The sequence below is a fragment of the Salvelinus sp. IW2-2015 genome, unplaced genomic scaffold (assembly GCF_002910315.2).
Source record: "Salvelinus sp. IW2-2015 unplaced genomic scaffold, ASM291031v2 Un_scaffold1948, whole genome shotgun sequence".
Lineage (NCBI taxonomy): Eukaryota > Metazoa > Chordata > Actinopteri > Salmoniformes > Salmonidae > Salvelinus > Salvelinus sp. IW2-2015.
Genome location: NW_019943303.1, coordinates 159,514 through 173,235, shown reverse-complemented (window position 1 = coordinate 173,235; position 13,722 = coordinate 159,514). Strand labels below are relative to the sequence as shown.

General features: G+C 46.0%; 1 protein-coding gene across 1 annotated transcript; it reads right to left on the bottom strand.

Moving 5' to 3' along the window:
* Window positions 1-5,901: 5,901 nt before the first annotated feature.
* Window positions 5,902-13,489, bottom strand: LOC112072513 (prohibitin-2). The gene is made up of 10 exons (XM_024139915.2): window positions 13,391-13,489; window positions 12,322-12,454; window positions 12,147-12,231; window positions 11,939-12,018; window positions 11,418-11,602; window positions 10,979-11,108; window positions 10,718-10,821; window positions 9,607-9,683; window positions 9,177-9,253; window positions 5,902-6,755 (listed from the first exon to the last, which is right to left on the bottom strand). Exons 1-10 carry the CDS (start codon window positions 13,409-13,411, stop codon window positions 6,649-6,651), a joined length of 999 nt encoding a protein of 332 aa, XP_023995683.2. The 5' UTR covers window positions 13,412-13,489; the 3' UTR covers window positions 5,902-6,648.
* Window positions 13,490-13,722: the final 233 nt, after the last annotated feature.

The window sequence follows — 13,722 nt, the reverse complement described above, 5'->3', positions numbered from 1 at the left end:
CACCTGTTCCTGTGCGCTGGCTGCCTGTTCCTGTGCGCTGGCTGCCTGTTCCTGTTGTGCTGCCTGCCGTGTGTCTGGCTTCTGTGTGCTGACTGCCTGTGTGTTGGCTTCTTGTGTGCTGACTGCCTGTGTGTTGGCTGCCTATGTGCTGACTGCCTGTTCCTGTGCACTGGCTGCCTGTTCCTGTGCGCTGGCTGCCTGTTCCTGTGCGCTGGCTGCCTGTTCCTGTGCGCTGGCTGCCTGTGTGTTGGCTTCTTGTGTGCTGACTGCCTGTGTGTTGGCTGCCTGTGTGCTGACTGCCTGTTCCTGTGTGCTGGCTGCCTGTGTGCTGATGCCTGTTTGCTGGCTGCCTGTTCCTGTGAGTAGACTACAGGCAGTTCTGAATATGCATCTTACTCTTACTCTCTCTCCCTTCCCTTCTTGACTCCCTATCCCCTCCCCCTCTCTTCCTCCCCTTCTTCACTCCCATTCCCTCTCTGGTCTCTCCCTCCCCTTTTCTCTATCTCCCTCCCCCCTCTTTCACTCTCTTCCTGTCCCCTTTCCTGTTCATTCGCTCACTCAGAGCAAAAGGGGAGGGGGGGGGGGGGGCAGCAGCTTACTGCTCAGCTGGTGTGTTTCCATAGAAACACTGACCTCACGCTGTGGACAGGCGATCTGGGCCGGTTGCCATGGTGATCTGCTGTGACATCAAACCTGAGCCTCTAGTTGCCATGATACCACACCTACCGGCTCAGCAGCAGCTATATTCAGTCCTAGTCTTTGAGCCTTATTTACAATGTTCCAGTTTTTAACACAGCGCCATATTGTGTTCTGTGTTCTCATTCTGTCCTTGTCTGCGTGTGCAGCAGAGTGCAGTAGCCTACATGCAGGAAAGATCTGTGTTCTGACCGTGGTTGCCCGTCTCTCATTTATAGGTGTACGTACTATGTACGACCACAGTAACGCAGATGTAATATACAATATACAATCACTGTCTGGACTGTATCCCCATTACATCAGCTACTGTCTGCTGGAGCGTCTGTGGTCTGGTAGAGCGAATGAGAGAGTGTTGTGTGTGTGTTGTGTGTGGTGTGTGTGTGTGTGTGTGTGTGTGTGTGTGTGGGTGTGTGTGTTGTTGTGGTGTGTGTGTGTGTGTGTGTGTGTGTGGTGTGTGTGTTGTGTGGTGTGTGTGTGTGGGTGTGGCATAGCATCTGGTTGTCTATGGCTGAGGGTAAATGTGCTATGTGTGTGTGTGTGTGTGTGTGCGTGTGCACGCTTACACTGCATCTGTGCTCAGTGTCATTGAGAGGGCTTCAAGACCACACAGGATTATCAGCTCTGAGGGTAATCTGGAGATGCTGCTAGCTTTACATTAGAATCTCTATGTACTCTCTTTAGCCTCTCTGTGTGTGTTGTGTGTGTGTGTGTGTGTGTGTGTGGTGTGTGCTGTTGTGTGGTGTGTGTGTGTGTGTGTGTGTGTGTGTGTGTGGTGTGTGTGTGTGTGTGTGTGTGTGTGTGTGTGGGACACATGCTTCCGTCTGTCAACTATATACTCTACACTGTCATTAAGCTCTCTGTGCTCGGTCAGTTTTACCATTCAGTGTTTTTCTCCATATGAACACATGTGTTTTTGTGTTTTATTTACTAGGCCACACAGCAGGTAGGGACAGATCTGCTCTATCATGTGCCATTTTGATCCTGTGTTGTTCATAGAGTTACAAGACGTTAGTAATTGCTCATGATAAAACGTGGGTTTCCAGGACTGTATTAAGGGCATTTATGACATTAGTACCAAAATATATTGTACTCATACTGGGGGTAAGTCGCTCTGGATAAGAGTGTCTGCTAAATGATTCAAATGTAATGTGGTTTTGATGTGAGGCTGCCTGTGGTCAAAACTAACCCATTAAACAGAGCATTACCTCTAAACCACTCCTGCATGCAGTACGTCTACAAGCATCCTGGCAAACACACATGCAGAAACATAACCTTCATTGCACACAGACTGCACACCACATAATCATTCACGGCAGTGCACATCCACAATACCTGCAGCAGCAGCATGTCTGTGTTATGACTTAAAAACCTGCGTTGTTAAATTATGTCATAGGATTGCATGAAGCCCGAAAATTATTACATTATAAGATTTGATCAAATAACGGCCATGGCTTCTCTGCAGTGTCCCTAGATTATATCAAGGTTTAAGGAGTTCCATAGCTTTGCAAGGGGCGCCATCATGTGGGGAAAAGGTGGAACTACCTGGACACATTGRAACTGCACCACGTCATAGAGCCAGGACTTGTCGTTTGAGAACAAAATAAATTCCGATTTGAATTTGGGGGGGTGCAATTTTATAAATAGTTGTGTTTCGGAGGACGCACGACTCTCGGCCTTCGTCTGTTCTGAGTCCGTACGGGAGTTGCAACGACGAGACAAGACTAACTACCAATTGGATACCATGAAATCGGGGGAGAAAAAAAAGGGGCAAAAAAATATAGAATTATTACCAAGCCCAATGTTCAGTTAGTTTTAGCATGTTGAGCAAAAGCAGACACCCTTCCAAAAATACCACTTCCCATGTTTTCCTTACGATTTACGCAGCTCATTGGTGCCCTTTAAAGAATGCAAATACAAAGAAACCAATGGGAGAGCTGTACGTGATTACATCTTGCTGGGGAACAGTAGAATGGATTGTGTCATAACAGAGTACTTTATCAAAAAGGGCCCCCCCCACCACCACTGACATGTTTGTTTTGCATTCCCCCCTAGTAGTAAAGATTAGAAATAGGGGAGGCCAGGGTAAGATGGTCCTAGATCTGTGCCTAAGGGAAACTTCTTATATCCAACATAAAGTAAATATACTATAGATGACTTCTCTCCCTGTGGGAGCACATAACCACAACCAGATTAATAGTGATGTTATTTTGGGCCACAGAGGAAGAACTGTGGGCCCAGATTCAGAGGCTGATGTTATTTTGGGCCACAGAGGAAGAACAGTGGGCCCAGATTCAGAGGCTGATGTTATTTTGGGCCACAGAGGAAGAACAGTGGGCCCAGATTCAGAGGCTGATGTTATTTAGGCCACAGAGGAAAAGCAGTGGGCCCAGATCCAGAAGCTGAAAAACTTGAAATTGAGCTCAGGTGCATTCTGTTTCCATTGATCATCCTTAAGATGTTTCTACAACTTGTGGAGTCCACCTGTGGTAAATTCAATTGATTGAACATSTTTTGGAAAGCCACACACCTGTCCATATAAAAGGTCCCACAGTTGACAGTGGATGCCAGAGCAAAAACCAAGCCATGAGGTCGAAGGAATTGTCTGCAGCGCTCCGAGACAGGATTGCGTCGAGGCACAGATCTGGGGAAGGATACCAAAACATTTCTGCAGCATTGAAGGTCCCCAAAAACACAGTGGCCTACATCATTATTAAACGGAAGTAGTTTGGAACCACCAAGACTCTTACTAGCGGTGGCTGCCCACTCAAACTGAGCAATCAGGGGAGAAGGGYCTTGGTCAGGGAGGTGACCAAGAACTCGATTGTCACTCTGACAGAGCTCCAGAGTTCCTCTGTGGAGATGGGAGAACCGTCCAGACGGAAGCCACTCCTCAGTAAAAGGCACATGACAGCTCACTTGGAGTTTGCCAAAAGGCACCTAAAGGACTCTCAGACCATGAGAAACAAGATTCTCTGGTCTGATGAAACCAAGATTGAACTTTTTGGTCTGAATGCCAAGCGTCACGTCTGGAGGAAAGAAGGCACGGGTCATCATCTGGCCAATACCATCCCTACGGTGAAGCATGGTGGTGGCAGCATCATGCTGTGGGGATGTTTTTCAGCGGCAGGGACTGGGAGACTAGTCAGGATCGAGGGAAAGACGAACGGAGCAAAGGACAGAGAGATCCTTGATGAAAACCTGTTCCAGAGCGCTCAGGACCTCAGACTAGAGCGATGGTTCACCTTCCAACAGGACAACAACCCTTAGGACACAGCCAAGAGTGGCTTCGGGACAAGTCTCTGAATGTCCTTGAGAGGCTCAGCCAGAGCACKGACTTGAACCTGATCAAACATCTCTGGAGAGACCTGAAAATAGCTGTGCAGCGACGCTCCCCATCCAACCTGACAGAGCTTGAGAGGATCTGCAGAGAAGAATCGGAGAAACTCCCCAATACAGGTGTGCCAAGCTTGTAGCGTCATACCCAAGAAGCCTCGAGGCTGTAATCGCTGCCAAAGGTGCTTCAACAAAGTACTGTGTAAAGGGTCTGAATACTTACGTGATCAGTTTCACCGCTTCTCCACTTGGATTCTCTGCCTCAAACCCTTTTACAGGGGCTGAGTCACTTGCTTACTGGTGCTCTTCCAWGCCGTCCCTAGGAGGGGTGCGTCACTTGAGTGGGTTGAGTCACTAACGTGATCTTCCTGTCCGGGTTGGTGCTGTGTGGGCTATACTCAGCCTCGTCTTAGGATAGTAAGTTGGTGGTTGAAGATATCCCTCTAGTGGTGTGGGGGCTGTGGGTTGGGTTATATCTTGCCTGTTTGGCCCTGTCCGGGGGTATCGTCGGACGGGGCCACGTCTCCCGACCCCTCCCGTCTCAGCCTCCAGTAGTTATGCTGCAATAGTTTGTGTTGGGGGGGGGCTAGGGTCAGTCTATTAAATCTGGAGTATTTCTCCTGTCTTATCCGCTGTCCTGTGCGAATTTAAGTATGCTCTCTAATTTTCTTTCTCTCGGAGGACCTGAGCCCGAGGACCATGCCTCAGGACTACCTGGCCTGATGACTCCTCGCTGTCCCCAGTCCACCTGGTAGTGCTGCTGCTCCAGTTTGAACTGTTCTGCCTGTGGCTATGAGACCCTGACCTGTTCACCGGATGTGCTACCTGTCCCARACCTGCTGTTTTCAACTCTCTAGAGACAGCATGAGCGGTAGARATACTCTGAATGATCGGCTATGAAAAGCCAGCTGACATTTTACTCCTGAGGTGCTGACCTATTGCACCCTCTACAACCACTGTGATTATTATTTGACCCTGCTGGTCATCTATGAACATTTGAGCAGCTTCGCCATGGTCTGTTATAATCTCCACCCGGCACAGCCAGAAGAGGACTGGCCACCCCTCATAGCCTGGTTCCTCTCTAGGTTTCAGCCTTTGAGTTTTTCCTAGCCACTGTGCTTCTACACCTGCACTGCTTGCTGTTTGGGGTTTTAGGCTGGGTTTCTGTACAGCACTTTGACATCAGCTGATGTAAGAAGGGCTTTATAAATACATTTGATTGAGGTTGTCTAAATATCTATTTATTTTTCCATTATGGGGTGTTGTGTAGACTGAAGGGGGAAAAAACATTTTAATCAATTTTAGAGTAAGGCTGTAAAGTACCAAAATGTGGATAAAGTAAATGGGTGTGAATATTTTTCTAATGCTCTGTATATCCCATCTCAATATATTMTTTTTGCACCAGTTGGCTGAACATTGACCAGAACTCCAGTATTTTTCCTTCAGTTTGTTCTCCATCTYTTCAAATAGGAAGCCAATTCGTTTTCAGCACTTACTTCCATGACTAAACTAATTTCCTCATGGCTCCCTCGTCCCTCTGCAGCAGACATTCAGTAAGCAATAGGTTTGGAACATTGAATGGCAATAAAAAAAAAAAAGACACAGCATCAAAACACATTCAATCTATTAAAGGAAAGTCATATAGCGGCTTTAACTCCACTGCAGATGTACAGCTAGAGMTCTCCCTAGTACAATAACAGGCTATACTGTTATCCAATACGTCTGTTTCAGTCATGGGATSATTTCATTTCTCGGAAAACCTGAATGTGGAGAATAGCAAGCAATTTTGTAATAGTACTTACATAAATGTGTTTTTTTCCAAAACAAACATGCACACACAAGAACATGTAAAAAAGATTCTGAAATAAAACATACTGTGCCGTCCCTGTTTATTTTTAGTCACGTCAACAGTGAACAATGTAATAACACTTAGAAGGGAAAAGCCTTCTCGAWCAGCTCCAAACTAGTGGATGGAATCATTTTGGCAGACCCTTGATCRCATGGAGGGGTAGTACTGTTCCACAGCAGAGGTGTAATCAGATAATATGGTTGTCATTTAACACAACGAGAGAGAGGGCAGCTAGTCCCAGCAGTAGTTTCATAGAAAAAAGAAAGGACTTAAAGTTATTAGTACACATCTGAGGCACCAAGGCTGAGTTCAGAACAGCAGCCCATTTCAGATTTTGTCTACCAATTGGTCTTTTGACCAATCACACCAGATTCTTTTCAGAGCTGATCTGATTAATCAAAAGACCAATTAGTAAATAAAGAGATCAGAATTGGGCTGCCTGTCTAAACGCAGCCCAAGAGCCTAGTCCTGCTGTTCTCAACAACACATGTACACAAAAAGCATCTAGGGCTAGACAGAACAAGTAGGATTCCTACAGCATCATCTACACAGCTTATTGACAACAAAGCAGCTGATTATGTTGTTATAGGCTTGTGCCATTTTGGTTTGATTCCACAAAACACTATAGATTCCAAATCCCATTATGATGTCATCATCCCTGCAGGTTCCATCTGAACCAAGCCATGTCAGATACACACCACTAGTCCCATAGGTTTACTGCCAGCGCTTAAGAGTCCTCTTCAGCGAGATGGTAAACCACTTGGATACAATCAGATTACTAGGCAGGTGGACAGACAGGTCTTAGCAGTAGATGTAGCCTCAGACAGGTGGAATGCTAGAGGCTTTCTCAAAAGCCTACTTCTTTCCCAGTGATAGACTGAAACGGAAGCAGAGAGAGGGGGTTGCCCGTGTTAATGATACATACATAGTATTCTTTATAGTCCTTTTCTAAAAACAAAAAGAGGATTCACAATAAGGCAAACAGAAAACATAACAGCAATAAAAATAAAAATAGGAAGATTTGGATAAAATGTTATTTTAAAGTGCTCTAAAGTGTTGGAGACAAAATGGTGACGTGAGATTTAGTCATGAGAGAGAAAAAGAAAATCACATTTTTCACCATTTCTTCAAGGCTTTGACAAGACACTAACTTCAGTAAACATCAACACATGATGGACAGGGTTGCAGACATGTTCCTGAATATATCTCATTATGTTTGTCTTGCCATTATTGTCAACTGTATAATAATATAACATGTATATGAGTTATGAATGAGAGGCTTTCTTGCACCAGGCTGTGTCTCCGTTTCTGTGAACAGCTACACATGGACACTAAAGATCCTTGGCAGCGTTAAGATAAGAGGAGAAATACTTCAGTGTGGCACAGACCAGAGTCATTCTCATTCTAGTGACCAGGCAAAGCAGTGAGATGGAGCGTAAAGACCAGGGTCATTCTCATTCTAGTGACCAGGCAAAGCAGTGAGATGAGCGTAAAGACCAGGGTCATTTCATTCTATGACCAGGCGAAGCCAGTGAAGATGGAGCGTAAAGACAGGGTCATTCTCATTCTAGTGACCAGCACAAGCAGTGAGATGGAGCGTAAAGACCAGGGTCATTCTCATTCTAGTTGACCAGGCAAAGCAGTGAGGAGCGTAAGACCAGGGTCATTCTCATTCTAGGTGACCAGGCAAAGCAGTGAGATGGAGCGTAAAGACCAGGGTCATTCATTCTAGTGACCAGCGCAAAGCAGTGAGATGGAGCGTAAAGACCAGGGTCATTCTCATTCTAGTGACCAGGCAAAGCAGTGAGATTGGAGCGTAAAGACCAGGGTCATTCTCATTCTAGTGACCAGGCAACAGCAGTGAGGAGCGTAAAGACCAGGGTCATTCTCATTCTAGTGACCAGGCAAAGCAGTGAGATGGAGCGTAAAGACCAGGTCATTCTCTTCTAGTGACCAGGCAAAGCAGTGATGGAGCGTAAGACCAGGTCATTTCATTCTAGTGACCAGGCAAAGCAGTGAGATGGAGCGTAAAGACCAGGTCATTCTCATTCTAGTGACCAGGCAAAGCAGTGAGGAGCGTAAAGACCAGGGTCATTCTCATTCTAGTGACCAGGCAAGCAGTGAGGAGCGTAAAGACCAGAGTCATTCTCATTCTAGTGACCAGGCAAGCAGTGAGGAGCGTAAAGACCAGGTCATTCTCATTCTAGGTGACCAGGCAAAGCAGTGAGGAGCGTAAAGACCAGGTCATTCTCATTCTAGTGACCAGGCAAAGCAGTGAGAGCGTAAAGACCAGGGTCATTCTCATTCTAGTGACCAGGCGAAGCAGTGAGGAGCGTAAAGACCAGAGTCATTCTCATTCTAGTGACCAGGCAAAGCAGTGAGATGGAGCGTAAAAGACCAGGGTCATTCCATTTCTAGTGACCAGGCGAGCAGTGAGGAGCGTAAAGACCAGGGTCATTCTCATCTAGTGTGACCAGCAAGCAGTGAGTGAGCGTAAAGACCAGAGTCGTGTTCAATTAGCGCACACCGTCACAAAACATGTTCTGTAAGGAAAACTAGCGTTTCTCGTTGGATAGTCCTTCCCTGTTTTCAGCCTGTCGTCTTCAAATTGTCGTGCCTATGAACGCTCCTGGTGGTCATAGGTCAAAGCTGTGAAAATGACTCGACATGCACACTGGAGGGAACGTGAGAAGAGCAGTCATGCCCGGCATGGTTTTTGCTAAAAATCATGTTCTCTTTGAGCTAGTATGGAGCCGCTTCACAAAACAATCCAGACCATCTTCAGGAAATTTCTACTTTTCCCCACAGCAATGTGATAGAGAAGGAATGTCTTCCCCCCCCCCCCAATATTGCCATGACTTTCCCCAGCACCTGTAATGCACTACACAGTGTGCAAAATTGTGGATGTGAACACTCATGTGAGAGCTAACCCTGCTTGAGGCACTACAACAAACCATCTGGGTAGTGTTGAGCCATGCAAGAAAAGCCAGAGCCAGACTAGGACATGATGGTCAGCGAGAGTGAAAGCTAAGCGAGAGTGAAGCTAAGAGACATCTTGTTAAAGCTAAGAGAGAGTGAGCTAAGAGAGAGTGAAGCTAAGAGAGAGTGAAGCTAAGAGAGAGTGAAGCTAAGAGAACATACTTGTTAAGTCTAAGAGAGAGTGAAGCTAAGAGAGAGTGAGCTAAGAGAAACATACTGTTAAAAGCTAAGAGAGAGTGAAGCTAAGAGAGAGTGAAGCTAAGAGAGAGTGAGCTAAGAGAGAGTGAAGCTAAGAGAGAGTGAAGCTAAGGAGACATACTTGTTAAAAGAATCGTCTTGAAGGTTGAGGACCAGGTTGTCGGCGGAAAGGTACACCTTGTTCTGGGACGTTGCCACCTGAGACAACATAACAGACAAAACCCCATTTGAACACAGTATCACAGAGTTAGTCTTGTAGCAGCTCATAGCGAAGGGTAAACAACCCTCCTTCAGTCCTATTGGCTCAGAAATAATGGAAGATACCGATATAACCAGCTAACTGCACGGTGGGTTACCATGGCAATGAGAACCAAACAGCCACAACAAGAACAGGCTGCTTAAATGAATGACACAATTCTGACTGGAACAGTAACATCAAAGGTCGAGTACACGATTTCCTCCTAAATGAATGAATAAAGTTAGTTATTGAGGACATAACGCCATTGATCTCCAATTCCTTTATACAGGAACGAGGACAAGATTCAACTCACCGTCTTAGCAATGGCTGGGCAGCTCGGATTCGTCGAAGCTTCAGGTATCCAGGATTCTTTGTCACTGCTTGCCCCAACTACAACAACAAACACATAAGAGCCATAATGAAGGAATACTTAATGAAATTCACATATGTCAGAAGTATTACAATGCAATTAACTTTTAATCCGTCTGTCTGCATATTTCAAGACATGGCATATGACGGTGCAGTGAGATACCCGATGGATTGGACGATACTTTTCGACAATCATCTTGGGAAAACATGTATACTTAAGTGGAAATCAATCAATCCTCTTCGTTAACGCAACGGAAAGGTCCATGTTTTATTATCTAAATGTTGAAAGTGTGTGGGTGACGGGAGACACAAATGGTGCAGTTTGAGGTCATGTGGTGGAGAGTGACGCGGGAGCTGGAGATTGTGGTGTGAGCAGGTGGGTCTGGGCAGGGTGATGTAGTGGAGGGGTGTGGAGCAGGTGGGTCGGGCAGGTGGGTCTGGGCAGGGGTGATGTAGTTGATGGAGGGGTGTGAGCAGGTGGGTCTGGGCAGGTGGGTCTGGCAGGGGTGATGTAGTTGATGGAGGGGGTGTGGAGCAGGTGGGTCTGGGCAGGTGGGTCTGGGCAGGGGTGATGTATTTGATGGAGGGGGTGTGAGCAGGTGGGTCTGGGCAGGTGTTATGTAGTTTGGGTAACTTAGTAAAAAAAAGGGAATTCATATAACACGTTAGGAGTCAATAAAAAAAACTATTGTAGACCAGAATAATCCCGGTTTTGAAGTCATGTGAGGAGAAGGGCGCAGATTGTCTAGAGGTTGTGGTGAGGTTAATGTGTTACCATCTTGGCAGGTTGTGGTGAGGTTTAATGTGTTACCATCTTGGCAGGTTGTGGTGAAGTTAAGGTGTTACCATCTTGGCAGGTTGTGGTGAGGTTAATGTGTTACCATCTTGGCAGGTTGTGGTGAAGTTAATGTGTTACTATCTTGGCAGGTTGTGGTGAAGTTATGTGTTACCATCTTGGCAGGTTGTGGTGAAGTTAATGTGTTACTATCTTGGCAGGTTGTGGTGAAGTTAATGTGTTACTATCTTGACAGGTTGTGGTGAAGTTAATGTGTTACCATCTTGGCAGCCTCTGCCTCTCCCTCCGCCTGAATAATCTTTTGTCTCTGGTCCTGCTTGGCTTTCTCCACGTAGAACTGGGCTCTCTGGGCCTCCTGTTGGGCTGTAAAAAAACACAGGCTGTGTTTAAACCCAATGCATGTTCTCTCACACACGTTAGCGTACTGAGAACCCCCCCACACACATATGCAGACAACCTAACACAAGCAAGTACACATCCACAGACAGCCATATACACCCCCCCCACAATGGGTACCTACCAACTTGTTTGGCCTCTACGGCAGCAGTGTACTCCCTGCTGAAGCTCAGCTCTGTGATGGCCACATCGTCCAGGATGATGTTGAAGTCTTTGGCTCTCTCAAACAGCTCCCGGCGAATCAACAAGGACACCTACAGTAGACCCAGGAACACGGCAGACTCATAAAACACCTTCAGGGAAAAGGCTAAATATATGCAGGAGTTCACGTGTCAATCTAATGCATGTCCATTTTTTAAGCAGAGACCGGCAAAGTACACAACCATGGTCCCATATAATCCATCACTTCTGTGTGGCAGTACCTGTGCTCTCTGAGATTAACTGTAAGCTACCTGTGTGCCAGTACCTGTGTGCCAGTACCTGTGTGGCAGTACCTGTGTGGCAGTACCTGTGCTCTCTGAGATGAACTGTAGTCTACCTGTGTGGCAGTACCTGTGCCGTACCTGTGCTCTCTGAGTAATGAGCTGTGAGGCATTGAACTTGGCCACCACGCTCTTTAGCACCTCGTTGACGATGGAGGGTAGTACTCTCTCGTCATAGTCTTTCCCCAGCTGCTGGTACATGGCGGGCAGGTTGGCGGCCACGGGACGAGACAGCACACGCAGCCCAATGTTTATCATCTGCAGATCTAGACCAGGGAAAACAGAGCCAGGGGAAACAGAGCCAGGGGAAACAGAGCCAGGGGAAACAGAGCCAGGGGAAACAGAGAGGAGTCACGGGGCTGTATCACAACTGGCCGTGATTGGGAGTCCCATAAGACGGCGCACAATTGGCCCAGCGTCGTCCAGGTTTGTCCGGTATAGACCGTCATTGTAAATAAGAACTTGTTCTTAACTGACTTGCCTATTTAAATAAAAGGTTGTTTTTGTTTTAAAGAAGAAAAAGAAATCACATCTTTACTGATCTGCTGGACATAATGTATTGGTCTACATGTGTCCATCCCTCCATTTCTGCCATCATGTACCTTTACTTCCAGTTAGTGAAGCGATCTTCCTGGGCCTGGCTCTGATGTCATAGATGATTGGGTACTGGATCCATGGTAACCTGAAGAACAAAAACTGTCCAGTTGCAATATGGTCATGGGAATTCAGTTTTGTTTCAAGTTGGAGCCTACCGAACATGACGACCCTGGCTTTATGATAAACCCCCCGAGACAGAGTACRACAGTGTACCTGAAGTGCAGTCCCTCAGCCAGCACTGTGTCCATCTGCATCCCCCCAATTCTGTTGAAGATGATCGCTCTCTGACCTCCATCCACTGGGAACAAAACATTTCACACAACATTAGAGGGRTGCACTCATGATTGTGATAAGTGTTACCCATTCCACTACCAGAGGTTAAGCATACCTGTGAATGTAGCCTCTTTGACACCATAGGCCAGAGCTCCARCACCAATGAGCAGCTTGATACCTATCCCTGCTCCCTTGCCCCCCGCACCAGACATACGACCGGCCAGGTCCCGCAGATGTGYCAGGAAGCTCTGGGAATGACAGAACAAGGACGTCATGTTAAGTATCTGACAGAGACCCTTTCTCCACAAATTACTACATGGCTTCCTCTGCAGTTGTTCATTTATTAGGCCAGTAATACATTGAGCGATTTGAAGGGCTTCTTGTGATGGTCCAGCTATTTTACACAACTCCCCCATCTGGTGGTCTTGAGGGGTACTTGTGTCCAAGACAATGCCTGCCATTCATATTCACCTCGAATATTCTTGACCATTTATAACAGAACTGGATTGTGTAGGTCAATGAGTAATGAACGTGCATGTAAACTAGTCACGTTTACGTTTAAGCARCACTTAAATCCATGTATTCCACGTAGAAACGGGTAGGCAAATTACCTGCATGTGTGATGACATTGAATGAATGACTTGGAATGTGTTGGTTCTGCTAACTAGTTGTATTTTGGTAACTGCCCGTTAGGCTCGTCTGTTATTCCAAATACCAATATTTGCACATAAACATAGCTAACTAGCTTTCTGAAGTAACTAACTAGCAAATATTATCAAAGACAAGTTAGCTAGCTAATTAGCATCTGATGTAACGTGAGACCTGGCCTGYTACTAGCTGGTTAGAGAACTGTTTAGCTAAATTGGCATTGGCAAACTTTAGTTTCCATATGGAATCTAAAAAAAWACTTGCTATATTTGATAGCTAGTTGTCAAGCATTGCAGAGGATATGAGTCTTAACTACCAGCGTAGCTAGCCAGTTAACCATAACTAGCTAACGTTAACGTTAGTTATTAGCTAACCTGTGCTAGTTATTTCTTTCTCCTCTCAAGCATAGCATGTAAGTCATAATATATAACACACGTGTCTTGAAATACAAACGGCGTCTACAAGCTGACAATATAACAAGTATTTCTTCCCTATGTATATAGTAAGTATGGTTGGTAGTTATTTTAAATACTCACGTTGGGCTCTTTATTCGCCATGCTTGCAGTGCAGTCGATATCCAAGGTCGTCACAGACAACTTTACTCAATCRGGCGAAAGGCTTTCTGGGACTTGAAGTTCACTGCAGCTAAACTTATATAGCTGACCTGTGGTGGGCTAGGCTAGTCTGTATTTTAGGAAACCGGCTTGCATTCAATGGAGTACAATCAAAGTTAACTGCCCACGGGTTTATTGAAGTGTTGAGTGGCTTAGTCAAAATATGCATGAATATTTAGTTCTAATTTGCATACAGGTGCCCCATGCCTCATACACTAGCCAATTTTGGGGTCCTAGGAGACAAAATATCTTGC